This window comes from Xiphophorus hellerii, chromosome 11 (genome assembly GCF_003331165.1).
Source record: "Xiphophorus hellerii strain 12219 chromosome 11, Xiphophorus_hellerii-4.1, whole genome shotgun sequence".
Classification (NCBI taxonomy): domain Eukaryota; kingdom Metazoa; phylum Chordata; class Actinopteri; order Cyprinodontiformes; family Poeciliidae; genus Xiphophorus; species Xiphophorus hellerii.
This window is the reverse complement of record NC_045682.1, coordinates 27,316,112-27,330,614: the sequence shown is the minus strand read 5'-3', so window position 1 is coordinate 27,330,614 and position 14,503 is coordinate 27,316,112. Positions and strand designations below refer to the sequence as shown.

The 14,503-nt window shown below is 36.0% G+C and overlaps 1 protein-coding gene across 2 annotated transcripts in view; it reads right to left on the bottom strand.

Moving 5' to 3' along the window:
- The window catches only part of pdlim4 (PDZ and LIM domain 4), a 47,615-nt gene extending 41,638 nt beyond the window's left edge, over positions 1–5,977 (bottom strand). The window contains exon 1 of one of the 2 annotated variants that reach the window (XM_032576436.1): positions 5,718–5,977. In XM_032576436.1, coding sequence (XP_032432327.1) covers positions 5,718–5,810 — 93 coding nt within the window. In that variant the 5' untranslated portion in view covers positions 5,811–5,977. The remainder of the gene's footprint in view (positions 1–5,717) is intronic. The other variant, XM_032576437.1, reaches the window with a different exon arrangement.
- Between the last annotated feature and the right edge of the window lie 8,526 nt (positions 5,978–14,503).

The window sequence follows — 14,503 nt, the reverse complement described above, 5'->3', positions numbered from 1 at the left end:
CACTTAATTAAAAAAAATAAAGATTTCAAACTTGACTTTGTGCTCTAAAGACTCCAGACTTGACTAGGACTCCAGCTATGGGACTTGTGTCTCATGGACTATCTTTATCTTGCAATGAAGAATGACAGGTAACTGGTGCATGTAGCTATCAAGGTAACAACTACTCAGCATTTATGCAGTCTGAGAATGTTAATGTCAGTCATAGACTTAACTTTTGGTGAAAGACTTGAGAACTGACTTGCATTTGCTTCTTTAAAACTTAAGCCTTGACTTAATTTGTGAACATCCAACAACTTCATAATATTATTGTCCTACTTTAAAATCTGATAAGAAAATCCAGTCCTTTTTCACATTCTTCAATTATCCAGTGATCAGAAGAAGAAATTTTGCATCATTGCAAACACATGACATTGTTTCGCATAGTTAATGACAAGAATACCCACATGAACACCCCCCCGTTATCCATTATTTGTTGTTGAGATGCAACATCTGAAATTATCACCTGCTTTGACTCTTGAAGATAATTATTGTAGCCATCACTGTCCAAAAGAACCCACGAGGCTTCAGTGGTCATATCTCGGGTATGACCACTAAGTTAATGCTCAGATATGTGGCAGATATGAAAAAACATACTTTGAGAGATTACAGGGTACAAAGGACACTGGGTTCCAAGATATGCAACTGCAAAATATCTCATGGTTGTATTTGTACTTTAGTCATGTTCTCTTATTTTGGAACAGAGAAGCATTGTCGAACATGCAGCCATTTTACAGACACGAAGCAACCAGTTTCTGTTTGACCTCGCATTGCAATATATCTGTAAGTCCAAAATCTTGGACTGGAGACCTGACATGTCCTGCTTGCATGATCAGATGTTTAAGGTCAGTGTGGTCCAGACCCTGCAGGGGGAACCGAAATTAATCTCATTTACCCTACGTCATTGCAACAACCAGCTGACTTCCAGGCTAAAATAATGATTATGTATGCTGCTTCAATCAGCAAAGATGACATCATGCATCTCATCTTCATGACATTGAATTTAGATTACACAAGTAGATTACACATTTAATAGAGACAGAGGGAAGCCAACATCTTAAGACAAAAAACATTACTGGGCAACTTTAAAGTTAATCTTAATTTACTATTAGCAATCAAGAAAATTCACTTTGGTATCATTTTAGATTTAGAAGCAAACAAACACAAAGTTTCTATGATGACAGAAAGAAAAATTATATTGCAAACTAAACTGTGTGCTGAAAAATAAATCGACCATTAACCATACGTCATGACGAAACAACCCTGTAACACACTTCCTCAAATAGTGTTTGTTAAAATTAAACACTATTTAAATAAACAACACATACCTGAAATAGATGCCAAACTAAACTACTGAGGAATATTATGTATGCTTAAATACTGACAATAATCATTTCACACTTTGTATTTTGTGAAACTGCAGCCAAACATGTCAGTTACTGAATTTGTCAGCCAGAATTCAGCATGTTTTCCATTAAATTTATTGATTTTAAATGTGTTTTTTTCTTTGTTTTTTAATTAAACAATATCTAATTATTTTTGCAAATTGCTGGTGCTTGGTCACACTGATTTTTTTAAAACAAGGCGTCAAGACATGTTGCTGGTGTTCATTTAAACAAAACCTTAATTAAACCATGATTAAAAAACACCACCTTAAGGTTAGACAAAACAGGATACTGAAATATGCAAACATTGTCTGCCATGATGCCATGGGATGTTAGAGGGGAATGTTGGAAACAGCAGAAATCTGCCCCATATTTACCCAACACCCACATCTGAATTCCTATTCATCAGTTGAATGTTTGCCACCTGGTAGAGGGGATAAGTTTCCTGCGTCACCGTCTGTCTGGATTTTGGTGTGACACTGATGTACAAAGTGTTTATCCTACATGTGTCACATTCAGCAAATCCACACAAAATACTTATTCAGTTATTTCAGGGATTTCTACATGTTTACCTTCCTCTGCCTCTCAATAGTTTTCGTTTACCCACAGACATTTAATAACCCACGACACAACACACACATAAACACACCATTGGGACAAATATTTCCAGTCAAATAAGCTTAACCATCAACTGGAATAATTTCTAATGGCTTGGCAGGGAACTAAGTCTTTTTTGGGAACATTAATACCTTAGCTTAAGAACCAGATAATGTCATCAGAACTTGTTTTCTGGTATTTACAACTTTCCCTTCCTCAGTGTGGGGTTGTTTCCAGTCATTCACTTCAGCACATGAGAAATTAGGTACTTACCGGTACTTTCATTTATGCTAAGTTAATGCTCAGCACAAAAGCAATAAATCTTTACTTATTGCATGAATCTTATATTAAAACTTCATATTACTGATCAAAGTGGGGTCTCTCTCTGGCAATACTATTCAATTGGTGTCCAAATGAATAGTCACAGACATGCTGATGTTTGAGCTTAAAACCTGTATTAGGACTGTGCAACATATTGAAAATTCATCTTAATCACAATATCACAGCAGCCAACATTCATGTTGTAAAGAACTGCATGAATTGTAATAAATATTACTTAGATGTTTAAGGCTCTGTATGTTGCCAATTTATTTGGTGACACTTGCTTGATGCAGCACACAAAGTTTTAGAAAACAAAGAGGTGGTAAGGTAGAAAAATCATCAAAAAGAAACTATAATTTAGTTTGCCAACACAGCAAAGGTCAGCCAGAACCAACTTTTGCAATAAAACCTCTTTGATTTTTATTGAGATGGAAATAGTGGATTTTATTTTTCCTAGTAACTGGAGTTTCTGCTTCCGTTTAACATGAAGACATGCTGACAGGAGTGACGGAGTACATGTTGCTAAAAGTTACAACACAGTGGCTCTTGAGGACTGGAGTTGGAGACCCCTGTCTTCTAGTAGGCAAGAAAACAAACAGAAACATCCTAAGAACAAGCATAAAAATGTACATTTGAATTAGTCCAACCTTGACTGAATTATTATACAGTGTGTCTTAAAAACAGGGAATATGTTTTGTAAAAAAGTGCATAAACCCAAGAAACTTGTTCCTTTTTTTACCTAAAATATTATCAGTCATTTCAGCTCATTAGGTGGGTATAAACCCCTAAATAAAAGCTAGACCTAGTCGTAAGTAATTTCTTATCAAAATCAACAAACTCAAGCACTGGACAACAGGAAAAAACCCAAACAATGATCAATGCATGTCTATTAACACAAATAATGCATTTTAAGGATCACGGGTATCTTCATTTTTTCTGACTGCTAGACATATTTTCCAAAAGCAAAATAAAGTTTAAGTTGTTATTATGTCACATGGTCAATGAATTGATGTGTAATGATTGGTACAAAGGCTGTTGTAGTGGTATCCAGGGATTTGGTTGCAAATACTCTGCGTATATTTAAGCCTCTTACATTACACATTTTGTTAGATATGCTTCCTTTTCAACAGCTGCTTCCTTGTCTAACTTTCAATCCAAGATTTTGGAATTACCCAAACATCCTCCATTCATTCCTGCAAGTAGCTCTTCCATGTCAGCTATGGGTTTTTCTTGTGTATTTCTCCTCTGTAACAATCTGTGAAGTGTAACCTGTAATTAACTGTAATGTTGCCAAGAAGACAAGGTTTTGCAACACCTGCTGCATCAGAAGGAATGCAGTGAATGTCATGCTTTTTATTTTGGCAATCATGCAAGAACTCGCAAATTCAACTGGTGAGAAATTAAGTGATTTATTGCATTGAAACCAAAGCCTATCTAAGATGCCCTGAGGCAGCACTGAGAAAGATCTTCACTTTACAAATATTTTCCAAAGATTGGAAGCTTTATACCAACAGTAAACCACTTCAACAATTCCCAAAGTAAACATTTCATGAAATAGGCACTTTGTTTATGTCTTTGATTTTAAGATGTCAAATTCAGTTAACTTTCACTGTCATTTAAGAGAAATGAATTCACCAAGTCTGCAAGCGAGTCTCACTGTTGTGAGAATGATGGACCCACAAACCTGATGGTTTACATTTGTCAAGACTTTTGCACATACTGTTTGACTCAAACCAGCTTGTGGCATCAAACCTTTTTTTCCTCCTTTTGGTGCTAATATAACTGAGCACTTGAACTGACCCAGAGGTTCTCCTGTTTGTCCTTCCAAAGTTGTTAATCTGTGCTTGTAAATGTAAAAATTACACCTCTAGTTTGAAATGCTTGCACCCTGCAGTTACATGGAAGGTTAGGGGCTGGCTGGTGATACAGCTGAGGACAACACCTGGAATCCCTCAGCAGCACGAATAAGCACTGATGAAAAACAAATGTCAGCACCCCCCCCCCTCCTTCTCACTTACTCTGTCCCTCCTGTAAGCCCTGCAGCACCAGGCTGTGTTTTGCCTGGCTAAGATGAACTAATGGCTACTGCCAGATCCACTGCAAGCACCATGACTCTTGACCTAAATTGTGAGGGTCAGGGAAGTTCATGAGGCTTTGAAAGTACAGCTTCATCTACTTTTGTCAATATTTCAAACAATGATGAATTAACATAATTATGTGGTCTTACAAGATAAGGATTCTAGCACATGGAATCAGTTTGAAAGGGTCATTTCATGTGGAGTCACTCATCAAGACAGCAAAACTAACATTAACCATGGGCTGGTTACTAGTTTCAAGGCATACTATGATTTCAAAAAGTTAATTTTAAAACCGCTACAATTTTAAGTGACATATTTTGGATTTTTTTTTTTTTCACAAGTGAAATAATATCATAAATCACAAACTATGCTTAAAAGAATCAGTATTGAGTCTGGCATAATTTTATCTAGGCTGACTAGTAAATATTGTGCATTCATGCAAAAAAAAAAAAATTGCAAATGCTGGGCTAAAATATTCTAAATCTCACATTTTACTTTAGAGACTCAGCTAACAGCTGGACAATCCCTTACTTCAGCAGCACTTCTTACTTTTTATTTGACCTGCACTCCTGGCATCCCCTACACTATGCTGCCATGTTTACCACATCAAAAACTTCAAATGGCTGTGATGTGTGTGTGTGTGTGTGTGTGTGTGGGGGGGGGGGGTTTAAGTGTGAATGGGTATCTAAATCAACCTTTAGAAAAAAGTATTTTGAATAATAAAATGTAATGATAGCAATGATGGGTGTTTGAACTTTCTCCATTTGTATGGTCTTTCCTCTCTACCTGTGAAGTAAAGCTACCGAGTCAGTATTTTTATAGCATTAATTTACAAGAAGTAAAAGTAGAAGAAGTTCATTAAGTAAGATTAATGAACTTTACATATATTCCATTTTGATCTGCAATTGTTACCTACAGTTGTTTCATCATAAGCCATAAACCCATTATGGTTTTTTTAACTCGCCAACGCTAATTAGGTCCTATTCCCCTACGTTAAAAATATTACTTGTTAGATTATCATCCCTTTTCTGTTTAGACTGCAGATTTTGAGAACAAATGATCGCTCAGTGACTTCGCTGACAAATCACCTGCCAGAAAATAGACAGCACCATCTTTCCGTTATGAACTCACAGCTTTCTAAGGATTAACAAAACTGTGAAAACTTTTATTCAATCAATAATGCTTACAATCCCAATATGAATGCATATCAAACGTATGGGGTCAACGCGGCGGTGCGTCTCCCCCCTTTTTTTCCACAATTCAATGAATGGATTCATAAGCAGGAAAAGTCGCTACGTACCCTGGAGATGGTTAACGGTGTGCTAAAATCCCGTCCTCCCACCAGGCGAAACCCCCACGGAGAGGGTCCCTTCAGTGTCACGGTGTAGGACATGTTTGGTGTCGAGACTTTTCGAAATTCTTTTAAATAAATAAAATTTCAGATGATAGGAGGAGGAAAGGGGAAAGTCCGGTAAAAAAGCGAACGTGAAGTAGTCAGAGTCCTCCCGCAGCTGCTAGGCAACGCCGTCCTGGCTCTGCAAACTTTGCTGCTCCGCTCCTGATTCAAGTTTAAGTAAAGAAGCCGCCTCTGACGTCGCTGGACGGGCTGTTCCGCCCGCCTTCACCCAGACTGAAAGCGTGAGAGTGGGAGGAGACCCAGCGGACTCTGATCCTGCGAGTCCTAATTAAAATATGGGACAATAAAAACATTTTCCCCTCTCAATCATATTTGATTAAAATACCAACATACAACTAAAACTACTTTTGTATAACCATAAGAATTACCTGTTTGTTTTTTCCTCTCACTTTTTTTTACATTAATATACGGGTCCAATTTTAGGTAGCCTAAGGTTGAAAAAATTACTAAATGCAAGGAATGCATCCATTATTCTGCTTCATATTTTTATATTCTATTTATTTTTTGTGAATCTTCACATTGCTGCTGGTCTATCTGAATTTCCTTACTGTGAAGTTGTTTTAATTCTAGTTATTTTGAGAGAGATTTTTGATTATTTTCCTAAATGTAAGTGTTTGACAGTCATTACATTTTCTGGAAAAAGGGGGAAACTTGCATCATCAGATTGTTTGGGGGTTTTGTTGTGGAGCAGCGTGGTGCAGGCTGCAGGGCTGTGCTGTTGTAAACACTGCTGCCTTGCAGCAAAAAGTTCCTGCAGCTCTTGGGTCCTGGAGTTTATATAATCTCCTCTGCCATGCAGGGTTCTCTCCAGGCTCTCCTGCTTACTTCAGGAGTCCAAAAACATTTACATGAGCTTAATTAGGTTCTCCATACAGACTTTAGGAATGGTCATATGTGTGAATGATTGTTTGTCCTGTGTGTATCTTGTGTTGATGAAATGGATGGATGGATGGATGGATGGATGGATGGATGGGGGATTTGTGCACTTCATAAGATGAGGGCATCTAAAGGAAAGAACATTTTGTGGAAATATCAAAGCAACATCTTAAGAACTAGGAAGTTAAAGTTAAATGAGAATTGGTCTTACAAATGAAGACCAATTAGTTTAGATGTGGTTTAACACAGTTAATGTTTCAGTCCATCACAAATATTTTTTATTTATCAGCCAACACTGTTTTGTTTTAGAACTAAAGTCCAGTTCTGTTTGAAGAATAAGGTAGCTTTGTTGATTTTTTTTACATCAACAAATTTGATTAAAATGGTGACTCTGGGCGTGCCGTGGTGGCGCAGGGGATAGCATGATCCACGTTTGGAGGCCTTGAGTCATCGACGTGGCTGTCGCAGGTTCGATTCCCGGACCCGGCAACATTTGCCACATGTCTCCTTCTCCTTTTCCTGTCAGTTCCTTCATATAAGGAACACTAGAGCCCACAAAAGACCCCCTGGAGGGGAGGGAAAAAAAGGTGACTATTAACATCCTCAGAGCTGACCATCATGACTTTAGACTTCCAGCAAATGCTGATCATTAAGATGAGATAATTCAGTCATCCCTGTATCTGATTAAAACATTCTGGCATCAGATTCAAAGTCTCTTCATCCACAGGAATGTCACCTTTAGTAATGGTGGTGGTTTAGCAGGTGATTGTTTCTTTGTTGTTGTTGTTGTCCTGGATATCGTTGGGTTCAACTTGGCCATCCACATAAATCATGTTGGCACTTAAATCAACAAGAAGTTCTTGGATACGTTTACTGTGTGGTACTCTATCAAATGAGTGCTGTCAAACAGACACTGTTAGACTGGCACATAAAAGCTTCCAGCTGCAGTCAATTAAGACCACAAGCTGAAAGCTGAGATGTCTTGGCAAGGAGGCATTTTGAAACACCACCAAATTAATATTCTGAGTGCGTATTATGATGTTGCTGGATTGGTAATATTGAGTATTAAGTTAACTTCAGAAAACACTAAATATTGACAAGCAATATTTAGTCTTGGGATGTTTTTCATTCATTCAACAGACTATCGGTGATATGATGAAAATATTCTAAAATTTCAGACAACAATCTGGTGTTTTAAACCTAAATCCATCTCATTATTCACTGACCAGGGCCTTAAGCTTAAAGCCTTGATGAATAAGAGAGAGAAAAGAATGATCAAGTATTAGTGCTGTAATATGGATGCCTAGTAGTAGAGGACACCTCTCCCATTTTGTTAGTGGATATCCTATTATCCTCACTGCCTGATTATTATTTTTTTGATCCATCCAGTTACGGAGTGAGTCAGTGGGTTTGAGCAGATTTCTTTTTCTTTCTTTCTCTAATGCAGAGGGAATGACCTCATAGGCATTACTCCAGTGTGTGACCTTTCGTAGACGGCACACATGTGGAGTCCTGTCTTGATATCTGAGTCAGTTTGAATCAGACACTAACCAACAAATGCATCTGTCAAGTTAAGAGGGTGTGCTTCCATTTAAGCTGGTCAACATTAGGTGAGTCAGCACTGAATTAATGCCAGCCTCTCAATCCAGACTCCACAATGAACAGCTAATGAGAAATTTACAGAGCACAATGCGTAATGAAAGTCACTCAGGTGAAGCAGGATCAAGCAGCAAAAACTATATATGCTGATATTTCTCTCTAGTCAAACTGTAGAGTGTACAGTTTTATACAGCAGAACAACAAGTATCTGTGTCTAGTTTAGGTTCATGTTTCACAATAAGCAGATTTGCTTTTAAAATAGAAAATGATCTGAAGAGGTGCAGCAGCACAGACAGAAAACTGACGTGTTTTCTAAATGTTTTTGGTTTGCATTTAGACAGATATAATTTCCAAAAAGTTTTACTCCGTTCACTTAATGGAAACATGCCAATAAAAAAAAGAAGTTTTTTTTTTAATACAAAGTTTTTGTGCTAGGATGAGGTGGTTTTTCATTCTTATGGAAATAGATGTCTAGAGAAAGTTGTTGACCTGTTTATGCATCTCAACATCTGCTGATCTGCTCCGTCATTCATTTCTTTTTGTTATGATATCACTAACCGTTTGTGTAATATCCTCTCACAGTACGATGTTGGAACTCATTGACTTCCTAAGAGGAAGACACTGTTTCCCAAAGATCTGTAGAAACAGCCTGCAGGTGTAGACACGTTATACACTCATCCTTTTGGAATATCATATACAATCATCCAAAGAGAGAAATCTTATCATGTTCCTTTGGATTTTGAAAACAAAAGTAGTAAAAACAATATGTGCACAATTTTTACAGGCCTGTAAATAAAGCAAACAGTTACATCACCAGAAATTGTCCTCAGACTGTTTTGAACAAACGGCTCATCTGCTTGCAGCCCTGGCTTCATCAAAGGATGACTAACCAGAGAAGAAGAAAGCCTTTGAGGACAGCTGTCTGTGTCGAAGATTTATTGGGAACGTCAACGTCTTCTTCAAAAGTCGTTTTGCAGTAAATCTAGTTGAACCTCTCCTTTTTCTGTTCTGTTCTCTTTTTCTTGATGATCATAATTTAGCGTACCTTCAACAGAAACTAAGGTCCTTTAAATGCACAGCAAATCTACTTAGTCTGGTTTTACCTCCGTGTTGCATAGACTTGAAGAATGCGAGCGGAAGCAGGTAAGACAAAATGTTGTAATCATGAGCTGTCTGCCTGTCTGGGCTTTTTTTCCTTGTTGGAAAGAATTATGTCATCTCTTCAGTTGCACAAATCCTGGCATCAAACTAGCCAGAAAAGTTTATATTTTGTTTAATACAGTCATGTATAAAACAAAATCAAATTAATTAATTTCTAATGACATTGTTTTAACATTTTTATTCAAACAGGAAAATACAGAAGTTTTGTAAATGATACAGTACTAAAAATTATGTGAAACAAAAACAATGTTTTTTTAAAAAAACTTACTTTTGTAAACAATCAAAGCCCTAATTAATACTGGGTTGAAATTATTGTAATTTTGAAACACAATTAAAGTTTGATTTTATTATTTATTATTATTATTTTTCACTCTGTCAGTGTAAGACAGTTCTTTTGGCTCAGTTTCTCCTTTCTCATAAACATATGGTTCCAGCAGGATACAGCTGTTTTCTAGATAAAGAAATGTCCACTGTGCCCACTGCCAAACGCAAGGCAGACACAAGCTGTGCTTCTGACAAGCTGTCAAGGAAATCTGAAACAACGCTAAAAAATTGTTCTAACTACCATTACGGATGTTAAAACCACAAATGGATTTTAATTTTTAACTGATATTTTAACTGATGTCTGTCATGATTTTGGGGGCTTTGGTTTTGTCTTAAGGTTTAGTTTGGGATTTATTTTCTGCTCCCTCTTCTCCTGTGTTTTCTATCAGACATTTCTTCCATTTCCTCACTTCAGTTTCAGTGACTTGCCTTCCCTCACAGCTGCACCCAGTTTCTAATCAACCTGGTCCTTGTTCAGTAATCAGCTCTCCAGCCTGTTTCCTGATGGACCAGTTCATTGTTTAACAACCTACCCTCTGCCTCCTCTCTATATGGGACCTGCTCTTCACCAATGTGATATTTTATGAAGAGTTTAGCTATTAAAATATGAAATGGCTGGTGTGCATTTATCCTCACTTTACGTTTGTATGCAATTTTAGGCTATGTCTCTATGTCCAAATCGCTTAATCTCAGACATTTTGGGTGGAGAGGAACTGTTAGCACATTTTTTCTAGTTTTGCCCCAAATTTTCAATTAGATTCCTCTGGACTTTGACTGGGCCATTGTGCCGGAGAACGTTGCGATGTCCAGTGTTAGTTTCTTAGCATGAAGTATTTGAATATATACCAAAAATTAACATTTTACTCTCAATTGTTTGCTGTGTTCCCCACTTGTGGAAAGCTGCAAATTAAACTTGAACTGTTTTTTTTGTTGCTTGTTTTCACAAGAACTGGTTTCTGTTAGCTGTTCTTACACAAAGGACACTGGTGGAAAAAAGTTTCCTCAATGAAACTCTCATTACACTACCGGTCAGCTTAGATGGTAGATCTGCAGTTGTCATACCCTTTCCATCAGTTATTGCAGTCTTTAAAACATGCAATATTGCTTAAAAGCATGAAATTTTTTTCAGATACAAAGAAAAAAAGAAATTAACCACCAAGAAATAGTTGATATGATACACAAGAAAACCAAACTCCATGAGGTTTAAACTGCAAAGTATCAGCATAAATTGTAATATCACTTCTAAAGAAGTTACTAATGATAACCTTGACTATTTCATATTTTTTGTGAAATAGTCAGATTTATCAAAATGTTCTACAAATTTTTCAGGTGAACAAGTTAAATAGCAACAAAGCTATTTGACAAACAATGGTTTTACTGTGACAAAGTTAAGAAGCAGAAGGCAAATCTTGCAGACATTTGTTTGATTAGTAACAGCTTAACAAGAAAAACCCTCAAATGTATCCCCCCCTCGTTCAAACAGCACATGCTGGAAACAATGCTGCCATGTGTACAGCTAAGCCTAAAGCAGCATGTGGGAAGCAAATAATGGAAGGGAAATCATAAAGCTTAATTCATGTGGTTGCAATATTCAGAAATGGAAAACAGACAAATATAATTCAAGCTCTTGAGAAATTCAGAGCTAAAACAAAGACATGCACATTTAATATGAACAAGTTTATATCATTCTTGCTGTTTAATAGGAAAAACCTTTTAAATTTGAAATAAACTTAATTTGAAGCACAAGATTTTATTTTGAATAGTTTTTAACATCCAAATAGTGATGTGTATGCTGAGATGGTTGTACAGATTACTGTGAATTAGCAAATGGTGAGCCTGACACAAGACTAACCCTATATTTATACAGATGAAAAATAATATTTAACCAAAGTAAATAAGACATCCATAGTTTTTCCCAAACTGATAATGGAGTACAGAGAAAACATACTATTGAGTTATCTTGTGTTGCAAATGGTTTGTGGCATTATGAGCCTAAGTACATGTCCTGGGTACACACAGGCACATCCACCAGATGTTAGTCATTATTGTTTAATGTGGTGGTTGGTGCTTCCCAACTGTTGTTAGAGTAACTAATAGATGTAAAGGAGTCTTTTGGTGTTTAAAAGGAAGACACAGCTGAGAAGTGTAAGGATTATTTTATGTCGCAGCAATGTTGTTAGAGTAACTAATAGATGTTACTATCTACTAGTTACTAGTGAAATTTTAGGAAAACTAACATAGCAAGTTAAAAGTTTTAATTCTTGTTTTTCTATAAATTACAACAGATGTGAAACTGAAATTGTAGGATGCTGAAAGTAATGTCTTCTTCAGGTGTGAGGAGTTCCAACTGGCTTCAAGTCAGCAATAAACTGGCTTTAAGAAAGAACTATCTCCCATTTCTTGAATGAAACAGAAAGACTTTCTTTAGATTTATGTGCGACTGTGTGGTAATGCTTTTCCTCTAGCCGGTATCCATGGTAACCAACTGCTTCTTTGGTCACATGTTGGCAAATAATACAATTATTATTTGTAATTGATCACAAAGAGAAGAATGGTCTGAAAATAGACCATGGTAATGATAGACAATGGAAATGGCAGCATTTCGAGTAGCAACTGGTAGTAAAGACATTATTATTGTGCTAAAAAGATTCTTTATTGCCAGTCTAATGTGAGTGTGTGTGCTATGATGTGACTTACAGTCATGTGAAAAAATTAGAGAACCACATTCAATATTCAGCTGTTCATATGTTCAGATATCAGCAATAAATCTTACTTTGTGGATAACTGAAAGCGTATGCACTCTGATAAGTCAAAGGAACGTTGTTCCAGTTAATTTACCGATTGAGAAACTAAAGTTTTATCAGCCAGGATGGATCATAATGAAGTACATATGAATTACTGTTGCTTCTCTGCTTTAAATAAAGGGGGTAAAATCACATTATTTTAGTTTTGAATAGTTGCATAAATAAAGTAGCAAGCTATTTTTACTGAATCTCATACAGCGTGAGAATCCCATCATTAGAAAGCTGTAAAAACAGACATAAAACCTTTCTTACAGCCTGCAGGCTGCAGCAGTTCTGATTTGGTTTATTGAGCATACAACCTTAAGCTGCTAATGATTTCCCCCTATTTAAATTTATTTAATAAAAACCTATTATTTTTTCAAACAGCCACTGGAGTCAAGGTTTCCATGTAACTTCATGAAGGTCTTATATTTGAATTGAGACGTCTGATACTTTTTCTCTGCTAAAGTTTAAGCTGACTCTCTTAGCAGGTCTCATTTTCTTCAAGTTCATCATCACCCAGCTTTCTAAACAAAGACATCCACTATAACTAAAAAGACATAACGCCCCTCCGACCACCCACCTGTGGTACAAAGTAAATGTCTAAATCTCACATAGTCTCCACATTATACCTAACGCAGCCAATCAGATTCGGATTCAGGCTGCTTCTCAGACGTCTTGCTTTCTTGTAAACAATCAAGGTCCCAAAATGAGAGAAAACAACAAACAGACAAGACTGGCAGAAGTAATTAAAGTTGGCAGTTTGTGAAGTAAACGAAGGATCATGAGCCTTCTTGAATTGTGTGTTAACCTCAAGGATTTTCTAAGAATGTACACAGAATTGCAGCAAATTCTCAACAGGGCAGCTGGTTTGCATCTATGCAAGGACATTTACTCTTAGGAGGTTTTATTTTGTCAAAATGGAACTGTATAGAAGATTTTATATTCTCAAGTCAAAACAAATCAGTCAGACACATGAAGGGGTATAAAACTCAATGCTCTCCTTTATGTCTTTGTTTGTATTTATGCATCTTGGAGCCTTGAAAGAAAAATGTATTTATTTTTTGCTAAATATGCAGCCAAGCTGCTGGCTACGAGAAAACAGTCAGAAAATGTTGTTCTCAAACAAAACATATTAAAGCAGGATCCATAAACAAGGTCAGTTTAGAAATGTCAGGATGATGTTACACTAAACAATATTTATTTTAGGTTCACAAGTTGGGATACTGTTGGTTTTCAATTGCTTCACTAAAGAATCCAGATGTTTGTGCAGAATCTTTTACAGGAAATAAGTCAAATGGAGGTAGAATTTAAGATTTTTCAAAATAAAAGATGTTCAAAACAAATTATTAGATATTTTTCTACATGTAGGTCAATCACAAACTTTAAGCTTGAAACCTTTACTTAATTTTAATGTAAACAAATTGCAATTTTAGATTTTGTGAAATTTGACTCTTCTTTCTGACGGACATATGACTCTGAATTTTTAAATTAGGATTTAACATGAAGGTTTTTTTTTAATTTATTTGTCAGTATTAAAATATGCTACACTAGTAAAAAATCAGCTTTTAAACACATTTTCGATATAGTTAGAATACATATATAAGCTACTGTGACAGTACTTGCAACACACAAAACCATCATATATTCCCTGTGTAATTAAGGAAGGAGTTTTTCAAAGGTATTTAAAATTATTCAAATATTTCCTTTTCCTCCAGAAAAAAGCAAAACAAAGCATAAAACACAATAACATAATAGTTTAATAATGTTGGGAACTTGCAGTATAAATAAAAACATATGCCAAATTTTATGTGAAATTTATATTTTAGTTTTTAAGATAAGTTTGCAGTTCTTTTTTTACAACACAGGATGTCAGTTTTATATACAAAGTCTTGCTTACAATATAAATATCTACCAATTTATCAA